This window comes from Scyliorhinus canicula, chromosome 2 (genome assembly GCF_902713615.1).
Source record: "Scyliorhinus canicula chromosome 2, sScyCan1.1, whole genome shotgun sequence".
Classification (NCBI taxonomy): domain Eukaryota; kingdom Metazoa; phylum Chordata; class Chondrichthyes; order Carcharhiniformes; family Scyliorhinidae; genus Scyliorhinus; species Scyliorhinus canicula.
In genome coordinates this window covers 72,973,904-72,986,357 of record NC_052147.1, presented here as the reverse complement: position 1 = coordinate 72,986,357, position 12,454 = coordinate 72,973,904, and the positions used below count along the sequence as shown (strand labels likewise).

General features: G+C 47.1%; 1 protein-coding gene across 1 annotated transcript in view; it reads left to right on the top strand.

Annotated features, from left to right (window-relative positions):
* Nucleotides 1-12,454, top strand: part of ralgapa1 (Ral GTPase activating protein catalytic subunit alpha 1) — a 338,673-nt gene that overhangs the window by 162,063 nt on the left and 164,156 nt on the right. Inside the window, 1 exon segment of the mRNA XM_038790243.1 lies at nt 5,089-5,147. Coding sequence (XP_038646171.1) covers nt 5,089-5,147 — 59 coding nt within the window.

Genomic DNA, 12,454 nt, shown 5'->3' with positions numbered 1-12,454 from the left:
TTGCTACAAAAGAAACTATCTGGTACAAAGTTAAAAATGAATACTGACTTATAGAACTAGAACCAACTTAAAATTGTTACGGTTAGTTATATTTCGCCTGCTATTGGTATCGATGATGGATTCTCCTGTCACTTTGACGGGTGAGTGTTCCCCAAAAAAAAGATTTACAGCCTAGTTTGTTCATGTCTCATATGACATTAGATCAAGGGTTGAATTCTCCCTCCCTCGACGCCGGAAACGTGAACTGCGATTGAACGGAGAATCGGGCACAGAGGTTCGCGCAAGGCGCTGAACCGAACTGCATGCTCCAGTACGTCGCTGGTGGCGATAGTGAGGTTTGCAAAGCCGACATTTAAATTCATTTACATTTCATTAGCGGATTAGACCCAATATTTTCCAGGCCTCCAAGATTCTCTGCCCCTCTCTGGTGGAAGTTATGCAGGAATGGTTTACTGCAGGGACTGGGCGTCATGGCTACTGAGCTGGGTGGGGGGGTGGGGGAAGAGAAGTGAGTAACGGGGAGCGACCTGGTGACTGCTCCGTGTGTTTGGGGTATCCCCCTCTGGATCGGGGCCTGGCTTAGGCTGCTATAGCTGCAGTATTTGTTTTCATCACCCCTATTTGGTATAAGTTACAGGCCCCTGGTTGCTCTCTGCTCCTGTAAATGTTCACAGGCATCTGGTCATTTGAGAGCCCATCCACCCACCCCTCTGGAAAACTCTCATTCCCCAGCTGACCTATCAACGGGATGGGCGTAGTCAAGCTCAATCTGTGGCACACGAGATACTGGCACTTAGTGCACTGATCAGAAGCATTGTCCAACTGCATGGGAAGCAGATGAATAGCAGAGGTCACTCCAAACAAAGGACACATGCACCGTGGCCTTTGGTGTCCTCCTTGGCACACTTCCCCTCTAGGGGCAGAAGCCTCATCAGTGACACTATCCCACTATGCAGGACCACCAGCTGTCTTCAAGCCCTGGCTGCCCACCTTGCCCCTGCTCCCATCCATCCTCCCTCTGGACAGGTTCTCGTAACCTGTGTCTCACACATCACACTTCAGCTGCGCTCCCAGCAGATGCACTTCCCTGCCTCATCCCCATTTGTAGGACTTGCCCACACACAAGCCTCTAAGCATTGGGGTGGTGGTGGTACATAGTGATCCTCTCCACCACACAACTGCATCTGTGTCTACATCTCTACCATTGATGGGATCAAACCTTCCAGAAGTGATACACCAGTCCGGACTGCAGCTGGCTCCTTGAGCAGTCGTCTAAATGTCCGCTCCCTCAGGAGTCCCTACCTTCATCTCAAGTGTTGCAGCATGTGTGACGTGCACACCAGAAGGTGACCCAGGAGCCTCTTCACTAAAATGACCCAGCGAGGTGAGATAGTATTGGGTTGGTGGTGAGTGCAGTGCCAAGAAGTCAATGTCGCCCCTGGACTGGGACTCCAGCGTGTGCTGGGTTGTGGCCGGGAGCAGTAGAGCCCAAACGTGCCGCCTGCTTTTGTTGATGATCCTGCAAGACAAAAGACAAGGGGGGTATGATGAGATCCCTGGAAGTAATGGTCTTGGGGAGAAGTCTGGCTCACTTGCGATGGGGCTTGAACTAGGGGCTCTCTTGGTTGTCCCATTCCAACCTCTGACTCGGAGATAGCCCTCGCTTCCACCTCCACGGCTAGCTCTATTTCCCTCTGCTCGGCATGTGTCACAGCCCTAAGGTCCGGCTCACCCCCTCCGGTCTTCTCCCACTCCCGGCGATCATGGGCCATCTTTTCCAAGCGGACACATATGGTAACACACATAGAGGCGAGTTGCATGGGTGGTTCTATGGCTGGTGGCATGTATGTGTAAGGCACCTGCCCAAAGAGGACAATAAAAGTGTTGGGGTTTGGTGCACGGTAGGATGTGAGGGACATGAAGGCAGATGGGTTTTGATTAACCTCTAAGGGGAGGATGAGGAATGGGAGTGATGCCAGGGGCACAGTGATGGTGACTCACCCAAACCTAAGGAGATCAATCATATTTTAGTGACAGTGAAAGCCAGTCCACCAGGTGAGGCTCACTGCACTCCTGCCTCTGCCACCTCCGCCAAGGCCCACTTTACGTCCATGGGCGGTAATCTCCTGCCCACTCTGGGGAAGAGGGTGTCCTGCCTCTCTTCCACTGTATCCAGCATTCTGTCCACCTCACCCTCCATGAACCTCGGTTCTGCTCTTAGTTGGACCATCTTTTCGGCTGGAATGAGTGTGTGGAGAGTGGAGTGCGTATAAGCAGTTCCAGCTTGTCAAGCTCCCCAGTGCCAATTCTGGTCCCAGGGAATCCGACGCCGGCGTGAATGAGAATTGCTCTAGATTCACGTGGGCAGAGTGCTGGCCCATTAGCAAGTCCTGAATTGCTCCGGAACTGGCGGCTACAATGGGAAAGTGGACCCTATGCAATTCATTCCCAGAATCAACACCTTTTCTCACAAACTGAGAATTTTGTCCAAAGTCTCTGCATAACTGATTGCAAATACTGCATAAGGTGGAGCTATTGGCTATGTGCTGCACTCGCTTGTCCTGAAGGCACTTCACTCTGTTCTCAAATGTCAAAATTGCTTGTTACAAAAACTTCTCCATTTGGGTCTGTCCAGGATTTTTCTTCCCCCATATATTAGGATCCAGCTTGCAAATCCTAAGGTTGGCTTTCAGATTGCCTCTCTATCTAAGTTTGGGATGTTCTGTGGTGCAGGTTCCTGTGCTCAGCTGGCTGTAGAGTACTGCTTTTGTTTTGGGGAATCCTCCCTGTAAACTGCAAGACCAACTCAGCGAAGCTAAGCTCGTGAGTATGCTCTGGATGCCAGGTATGCAACACTGTGCAAGAACCTTCGTGTTGAGGATTTTGTTTTGCCACCTGATGTTGCAAATAAATGAGACAGCAAAGATCGAATGCTCCTCATCATTTTATCTGATGACGGAACATTGTCCAACTCTTGCTTGGGGTAATGTCAATGTGACATTTAATACACTTATAGAAAAATTTTATTTTTAAAAAATCAGATCCTCTGCAAAGCACACTTACTAAATTATTAAATATTAGGAAGACGGAAGCCATTCTGGTTCCTGCCACAGAGTCTGCAGAGTTAGTCACCAACCCCATCCATTGACATGGCAAATATCTGAGGCTGAACTGGACTGTTTCGAACCTTGGTGTCATTTTTAACTCTGAGATTAATCTGGGCCATCACTAAGACCACCTATTTCCACCTCTGTAATATTGCTTTGCCTCAGCTCGTCCTAGTGAGTTATTACCTTTTGAAACTTTTAAACATCCAGTTTGCAATTCTAACACATTCCTTGCCGGCCTCCCATGTTCTACCACTCAAACTTTTTAGGTCATCCAAAACTCTGCTGCTTGTGTCCCAACTTGTAGCAAGTTCTCTTCATCTATCCCCCTGTGCTCATTTTTTTTTTAACTCTTTCGTAGGAAGTGTGTGTTACTGGCAAGGCAAGCTTTTGTTGTCCCATCTTTAATTGCCATTGAGAAGCTGATGGCGAGACATATCCTTGAACAACTGTCCATGTGATGTAATTACATCCAAAGAACTGACTGATGGTAACAGTGTTGAATGTCAAGGGGAGATGTTTAAGTTCTCTCATTGATCATGGTCTTTGTCTGGCACTCATGTGGCATGAATGTTACTTGCCACTAATCAGCTGAAGCTTGCATGTCCTGTCCTTGCTGTATGTGAGTATGAACTGCTTCAGAATGTGAGGATGCTTGAAAGGTACTGAAGAGTGTGCAATCAGTAAACATTCCCAGATCTGACCTTACGATGGAGGGAAGGTCATTGGTGAAATAGCTGAAGGTGGTTAGTCTGAGGACACTACAGTGAGGAATTCCTGCAGGGAACATTTGAGCACAAAAATCAAGGCTGACATTCCAATGCAGTACTAAAAGGAGTGTTGGCTTGTCATCTAAAACATTAAAGGCTTTATCAGCTCCATTAGGTGAACATAAATGATTCCATGGCACTGTTTCAGAGAAAAGCAGAGGAGTTATCCCTAGTGTTCGAGCCGACATTTATGCCTCAATCAACATCACATAAACAGATTATTGGGCCATTCCCAAATTGTTTGTGAAAGTTCCTATGCACAGGTTAGCTGTAATGTTTAAAGCATTACAGTGATGCCTTGAAAAGTAATTTATTGACTGTAAAGTACTTTTGGCTGCCCAATAGTCTTGATATGCATCAATAATTCCAAGTTGGTCTGTTTTTGTGTGAACACCTAATGGCATTTTGTTGTGTTTAAGGCACTATATGAATACAACTTTTCTTTGTTGATTTATTCTTGTTAGAATTCCATAAGAAATGGTGATAAATAGGTTATTTTCTTGGATCTAAATTTATTTTAATTTGCACTTTTATAAGCAATTACTCTTCAATGGGTTCCCTTGGGAGTGTGCAAATGTTTACAATCCTTATTTTTTATTTCTTTTCTTTTCCTAACATCATTTAAAGAGTCTTTGTGGCAATACAGTGGATACTCAAATTGTGACGTTGAGAGAAAGGGCAGATGTGACATTGCTTGTTACTGCCTTATGGCACATTATTATGAAATGCTAGTGCTATCCATCCAAACCTCAAAAATGGTCCAATTTTTTTTTAAAAATACCAAATTTAATACTCTGAATAAAATCTCTGTTGCTGTGCGTGGATGAATTTCTTTAGAATGCGACATAGTGTGAACCTGCTGAATTTGAATTAATATGCCATCTTAGGAAAGATAATATATATTTTCTGATATGACATTTTTTTTAATGAACTCAAGTAATCTTTCTTTTCAACACTGAAGCTCTGCTTGTTTGAAGTCTGCATATATTCTTTTTCAAGTTGCTTGTGTTTTAAAAGGTTTCATTCCTTTTTTTCTGGAAATAACGCTCCTAGAGCTGTTGAACTGTTGCAATCCAAAAATATTCCACAATGTATATTTTAAAGTATATATAATATATATATTCTCTCAAGTACAAATATATTTGCTTGAGATTTTTTTACTTGCTGGCTTATTTTATGCATATTTGATGGCGCCCTATTTGTTTTCATAGGAACTTGTAATTAAGAGCATTTTAAAATCGGCAAGGGAAGAACCTTCTGGACCAGCTAGGTTAGTATTTCTAATAATGGTAACTGGTGATATGAATCTTTATTTCATTTTAGTGCTGGACAATGCAAGAGATGAGGAATAGAACACTTTCTATTTCAGACTTTCGAGGTTGCATTCAGCGTTCCCTGATCAAGTACAGCACAGTCAGCTGCAGAATAAACCACTAATGCAGTGGATTATATAATACCATCAGGCACATTCTCAGGATAAGAGATCATTGTTTTTTTTAGAAAACATTTTATAGTTTTAACATTCTAAACAACAGAGCAATCCAACACACGCGTAAAACCCACAATAATACACCCAACTTCCACCCGCCCTAACTCCTAGCTACCCATATATTAGATTTCCTGCCCTTATTTTTCACTTCCATGCTGCCCCGCCCCCCCCACCCCTCTCCGGCTGACGGTCAATTTTCCTTGAAGATGTCGATGAACGGCTGCCACCTCTGAGCGAGCCCCTATAATAAACCCCTTAAAGCAAACTTAATCTTCTCTAGCCTAAGAAACCCTGTCATGTCACTGACCCACACTCCCAACTTTGGAGTCTCCGAGTCCCTCCATCCCAGCAAAATCCATCTCCGAGGCCACCAGGGAGGCAAAGGCCAAAATGTTGGCCCATCTTCTGACACTCCAAATATTGCCACCTCTGGACTCGGAGTCACCCTCCCTTCCAGAACCTCTGACATGACATCTGAAAATCCCTGCCAGAATCCCACAGCCACGGACACACCCAAAACATATGTACATGGTTCGCAGGACTTCCCCCACACCTCCCACATCTGTCCTCTACCTCCTCAAAAAACCTACTCATCCGGGCAAAGTCATATGAACCCTGTGGACCACATTAAACTGGATCAGGCTAAGCCTGGCACATGACGAGGATGTATTAACTCTCTCCTCAGGGCCTTCTCCCATAACTCACTTCCAGCTTCCTTCCCAACTCTTCCTCCCACTTCCTCTTTACCTCCCCGATTGGGACCCCTTCCCACTCCATCAGTTCCTTATATATTTCTGAGACCTTCCCCTCCCCAACCCCTGTTTTAGACATCACCTAATCCTGTAGTCTCCTTAGAGGGATGCGAGGGAAGCTTGGAACCTGCCTCGGGACAAAATCCCGTACCTGCAGGTATCGAGCTCTGTTCCCACCCGGCAATTCAAACTCCTCTTGAGCTCCTCCAGGCTTGGGAAACCCTCCTCAATGACGAGATCCCCAAATTTCTCAATCCCAGCCAGCTGCCACGTCCTAAAGCCCCCCCCCCCCCCCCCCCCCTTCCCGGAGAGAACCTGTGATTATCACAAATCGGTGACCACACTGATGCCCCCTCCAGTCTCATATGCTGCCTCCACTGCCCCCACATCGGTGGGGTTGCCACTACCACTGGGCTTGTGAAGACCCAGGCCGGCGAGAACAAGCCTTCAGACTCGTGCCCTTGCAAGATGACGCCTCCACTCGCTCCCACACCGATCCCTCCCCCACTACCCATTTCCTAACCTTCGAGGTATTGGGTGCCCAATAGTAATTAATAAAGTTTGGAAGGGCCAAGCCCCCCTCCCCGCGCGCCGCTCAAGAAGGACCTTCTTCACACTCGGGACTTTCCCGGCCTATATAAAACCCAAGATCTTCCAAACAAATGCCTTGGGGATGAAGATTGGAAGACAGTGAAATACAAACAGAAAACTTGGGAGCACTGTCATTTTCTCAGTCTGTACCCACTCTGCAATGACAGCGGTAGCATGTCCCACCTACGGAAGTCCCCTTTCATTTGTTCAATCACCCTGTCAAATTTAGTTTATGAAACTGACCCCAATCCCTTGCCACCTGAATCCCCAGGTACCTAAAACTCCTTCCCACCACTTTGAGCGGCATCTCCCTCAGTCCTCTCCTGTCCCCTTGCCTGAATCGCAAAGACATCATTCTTGCCCATATTCAGTTTGTAATCTGAGAACTGACCAAATTTCTCCATGCATAATTCCTGCAAATTCCCCCACCGGCTCTGTTAAGTAAAGGAGCAGATCATCTGCGTAGAGCAAAACCCTATGTTCCACCCTATGTTCCACACCTTGCTATCCCCCGCCAAATGCTCGATGCTCTCAGTGCCATTGCCAAAGGCTCTATCGCCAGGGCAAATAGCAGTGTGGAGAGTGGGCACCCCTGCCTCATCCCCTGCACAGACTAAAATACTCTGATCGAACCCGGTTGGTCCTTACATTCGCCACCGGTGCCTGATATAGCAACCGGACCCAATCCACAAATCCCTGTCCAAACCCAAATCTTCCTAGGACATCCCACAAGTACTTCCATTCCACTCGATCAAAGGCTTTTTCTGCATCCAAGGCCACTCCCATCTCGACCTTGTGTCCATCCGCAGGCATCATTATTACATTCAGGAGCTGCCTAATGTTGGACCGTCTGGTGTCGTCCCTTAATAAATCCCGTCTGCCTGTTCCAGTGCCTTCCCATCCTTATCCCGAAGGCCTTTTTCAGGCGGGTTAACAGGAGCGTTACGGGGTTTGTGTGGGCACACGGGACTCCAAGGGTGAGACGGGTGTTCTTGGGGCGGGGGGGGGGGGGGGGGGGCTGGCATTGCCCAACCTCTGTGGGTATTATTCGGCTGCGAACGCAGCGATGGTGCGTAAGTGGGTAATGGACAGGGAGGGGGCGGCACGGAAGAGGCTGGAGATGGCATCCTGTGTGGGTACGAGCCTGGAAGCAGAGCCCGGTGGTAGCAGCTACCCTCAAGGTTTGGGGGCAATGGAGGCGGCACAGGGGGGAGGTGGGGGCCTCGATGGGATCCCCGATACGGGGGAACCCCGGTTTGTTCCGGGGAGAATTGATGGCGGGTTCCTCAGTTGGCACAGGGCAGGCGTCAGGAGGCTGGGGGACCTGTTCATAGACGGGAAGTTTGCGAGCCTGGGTGAGCTGGAAGGGAAGTTCAGGCTCCCCCCCCCCCCCCCTGGGGAACACCTTTAGGTACATGCAAGTAAGGGCATTTGGCAGGTGGCGGGGTTACCCCTGCTGCCGCCGCGTGGGGTCCAGGACAGGGTGCTCTCGGGGGCATGGGTTGGAGAGGGGAAGATCTCGGAAGTGTACCAGGTGATGCAGGAGGTAGACGAGGCCTCGGTGGAGGAGCTGAAAGATAAATGGGAGGAGGAGCTGGGTGAGGAGATTGAGGAGGGGACGTGGGCGGATGCCTAGAAAGGGTGAACTCCTCCTCTTCGTGTGCGAGGCTTAGCCTCATACAGTTTAAGGTACTGCATAGGGCACATATGACCGGGACAAGGATGAGCCAGTTTTTTGGGACCGAGGACAGGTGTATTAGGTGCTCAGGGAGCCCAGCAAACCATGTCCACATGTCCTGGGCATGCCCAGCGCTGGGGGAATTTTGGAAGGGTGTAGCAAGGACGGTATCGAGGGTGGTAGGATCCAGGGTCAATCCAGGCTAGGGACTCGCAATATTTGAGGTTGCAGTGGAGCCGGGAGTGCAGGAGGCGAAAGAGGCCAGTGTTCTGGCCTTTGCGTCCCTAGTAGCCCGGCGGAGGATTCTTCTTCAGTGGAAGTATGCGAGGCCCCCAAGCGTGGAGGCCTGGGTCAACGATATGGCGGGGTTTATTAAATTGGAGAGGGTGAAATTTGCCCCAAGGGGGTCAGTGCAGGGGTTTTTCAGGAGATGGTAACCATTCCTAGATGTCCTGGCAGAACGGTAAAAACAAAAGGTCGCAGCAGCGTCCCAGGGGGGGGGGGGGGGGGGGGTTGTCTTTTTGTTTTGGGTTGAATATCTGTTTTTTTGCCAATGACTGGCGTTAATTTATTGTTTCTCTTTTGTATTTACGGCAGGGGGGGTTCTGTTTTTTTGGTTCTTAGAATTTTCTGTTATTGTTTTCGTTTTTGTGAAAATTTGAACAAAAATTATTTTTTAAAAAATAAAATAAATCCCGTCTGGTCCTCCCCAATTATCCCCGGAACACAATCCTCTATCTGTTTGCCAGCAATTTCGCATGCACATTTAGCAGGACGATTGGCCTATATGAGCCACAGCTCTCCGGATATTTATCCTGCTTAAAATAAGTGAAATCTATGCCTGCGATAACGTCAGGGGGAGCACTCCCCGCTCTTTCGACTCATTGAAATCCTTTACCAGGAGTGGCTCCAACAGCCCGGAAAACTTTTTATAAAACTCAACTGGGTATCCATCAGGTCCCGCAGCCTTATCCGATTGCGTCGCCCCCAGCCTGTCTATAACCTCCCCAAGCCCAATTGAAGCTCCCAAATCCTCCACCAACTCCTCATCTATCCTCAGGAACTCCAGACCTTCCAGAAATCGCTTCACACCCTCCTCCCCGCATGGAGGTTCCGATTTATACAATCCACTGTGAAATTCCCGAAACACATCATTCACCCCCGCCGGATCCAGAATCACCTCGCCCCCCACACACACACACACCTTCCGTATCTCTTACTTTCCCCATCTCTCTCACCACCTCCTGTTTCTTCCGCTGATGCGGCAGCATCCTGCTGGCTTTTTCCCCATATTCATACACCGCCCCATTTACCCTCCTCAGCTGTCCCTCCGCCTTACCTGTGGACAGGAGCCCAAATTCCAGCTGCAGTCTCTGGCTCCTTCAGAAGCCCGTCATCTGGAGACTCCGCATACCTCCTGTCCACCTGTAAAATTTCACCTACCAGTCTGTCCCATCTATCCCCGCTCAGAGTTCTCCTTATGGGCCCGAATTGAGATACGTTCCCCCCCCTAATAAGCGCCTTCAGTGCCTACCCAACCCAGCCCAGCCAAAACCTCGCGTGTCATTGATCTTTATATAACCCCAAATGGCCTCCCTCACCCGCTCACACGCCCCCTCCTCCGCTAACAGCACCACATCTAACCTCCATTGCGGGTGCTGGGCCTTTCCTTTGCTGACTTGCAGGCCCAGCCAGTGCAGGGCATGGTCTGACACCACAATTGCTGAATATTCAGCATCTACCACATCAGCCAGCGGCATTTTTTCCAACACAAAAAAGTATATCCGGGAATACACCTTGTGCACATGGGAGTAGAATGAAAACTCCTTACTCTTCACTTCTGTATTATTGAATGTAAATTTGAAAATTGAGCTGCTGTTTCACCTTAAACAACAGCTTGACCCTGACACATTGCGAAAGGGTGTAACTCAGGATTATTTGATTATTTTATTTCTTCATACCCTTTGTTAGCATTTGGGAAATTGCGTGCAAGTGCTGGAAAGATTAACAAGATCAATATTGCAGTTTTAACAACGTCATGTTCACCCGTACCGACATGGGAATGTCACTTTAAGAAATGTTTGTCTTCTCAAGTGGTTGCAGTGATGTCAGTGTGTGGGTGGAGCTGGGCTCTGGCTCTGCTTTTTACTTTTGCTTTGAGCTGGAAGCTGTTTTTGGCTCTGAGTTTTAGTTTTGTTTACATTGGATAGCGGCATTCAAATCAGGGAGATGTATTTTGGCCTCTCTCTCTGCATGCTAAATAATGTCTCCAGATCACTTGATGATTTCAAAGTAATGCCTGTTTCTGTAAGGAATGCAAACCTATTGTCTTTGTTAAAAAGGGTCTTTGACTTATGGATGTTGTTAGGAAAGTCACTAAGGGTTACCTATAGAGTACTGTATCTTTGGGGGGTATCAGTTTTGGTAGTTGATGAGATGTTTACTGTGTGTTTATAAAACGTTAACTGGATTCATAGAATAAACATTGTTTTGGTTTTAAAATACTTTAGATCTCTGTTGCATCACGCCTGTAAAGTGGGCCCTTGTGCTCCCCATAACCAAAATCTATTAAAAGTTGTGGGTCAGGTGAACTCCATGATATACTTTGGTGCTCTCTAAACCCTGGTCCATAATAGTATAAAACCTCAGATAGGAAATTAAACTCAAAACTTCAACTTCAGAAACAGGAGCCCTAACTGTTGAAAGAAAAACAAGGTCAGACAGAATGTCACTGGATGCCTGTCAATACCGTTTCCCAGGCAATTATGTAACAGTATGAAAGCATGCTTTAAAAAAAACTATGCTAGGCACAGCTCAGCTGACCAACTTGCAAAACGTGCAGTCACATTCCATTCCATATATTTGCAACATTTTACCGGCTCCTGTTGTTTACATGAATGCAGTTTAATTGCCAGCTAATGCCATCTTTGGCGAACAGTTCAAGCCCCGATAAAGGTAGATGCAAAAGTACTTGCTGGAAAGGAATTGATTCAGCTGATGGAGTCCATGTAGCCACACGCTAGGACGGATGCTTGGGGAAGAGGGAGTGGATAGCGGCGGGGGATGTGACGGGGAAAAAAAGCATCCTTGAAGGACAAGGCCCCGATGTGGAGAGACAATTCGGAAGTTGAAAGACTGGACATGGGAGCATGTAGGGCTGGGGGAGGCTGTATGTCCAACTTAACTGAGAGAATGATAAAGACACATGGGGTTTGTTAGTGATACACTGAACTCGAGAAATTATACCACACTGAACTCTAGAAACAATGCCACAATGTCGAGAAATAATACAGATCCTGACGCTGAACACAGTAGCAGGACATGCCACCCAAAAAAACTTTTACAGGTCTCTGACTGCAAGCTGTCCAACTACACTCTGGCCTGGGGAGGCAAGTAAGTCCACAGCACCAACTTCTGCATCAGCGTTGCACGGTCATACATACTGCAGTTAAAATTTATCTAAAGAGAAAACGATAAACATGATCAGGCTATATTTGGGGATCCTTTTGGTGACCCATTCTATACCATCCGGTGACCCATCTGGGGGTCACGACCCCCACTTTGAAAATCACTGCTCATTCACCCAGCCTGTCCAGGTTTTCTTAAAGCCTCATTGCATCCTCCTCACAATTTGCTTTCCACATAGTTTGGTATCATCAGCAAATTTAGAAATATTACTATTGGTCCCCACATCCAAATCTTATTTGGATTGTGAACAGCTGTGAGCCTAGCACTGATCCTTGCATTATCCCATTAGTAATGGGATAATGATCTGTCTATTCCTCTTCTCTGCTTTCTGTCTGATAACCAATTCTCATTCCATGTTTTCCCCCAATCCCATCTGCACTAATTTTATTTACTAACGTCTGGCGTGGAACCTTATCAAAAATCATCTGAAAATTCAAATGCACCACATCCACTGGTTTCCTTTATCTCTGCGACAAGTAACATCCCCAAAAAACTCTGTCCATTTGTCAAACATGATTTTCCTTTCATAAATCCAAGTTGACTCTGTCCAGTTTTACCATTCTTTCAGTTTTCAAATCCTTTATAATAGAATCTAACAT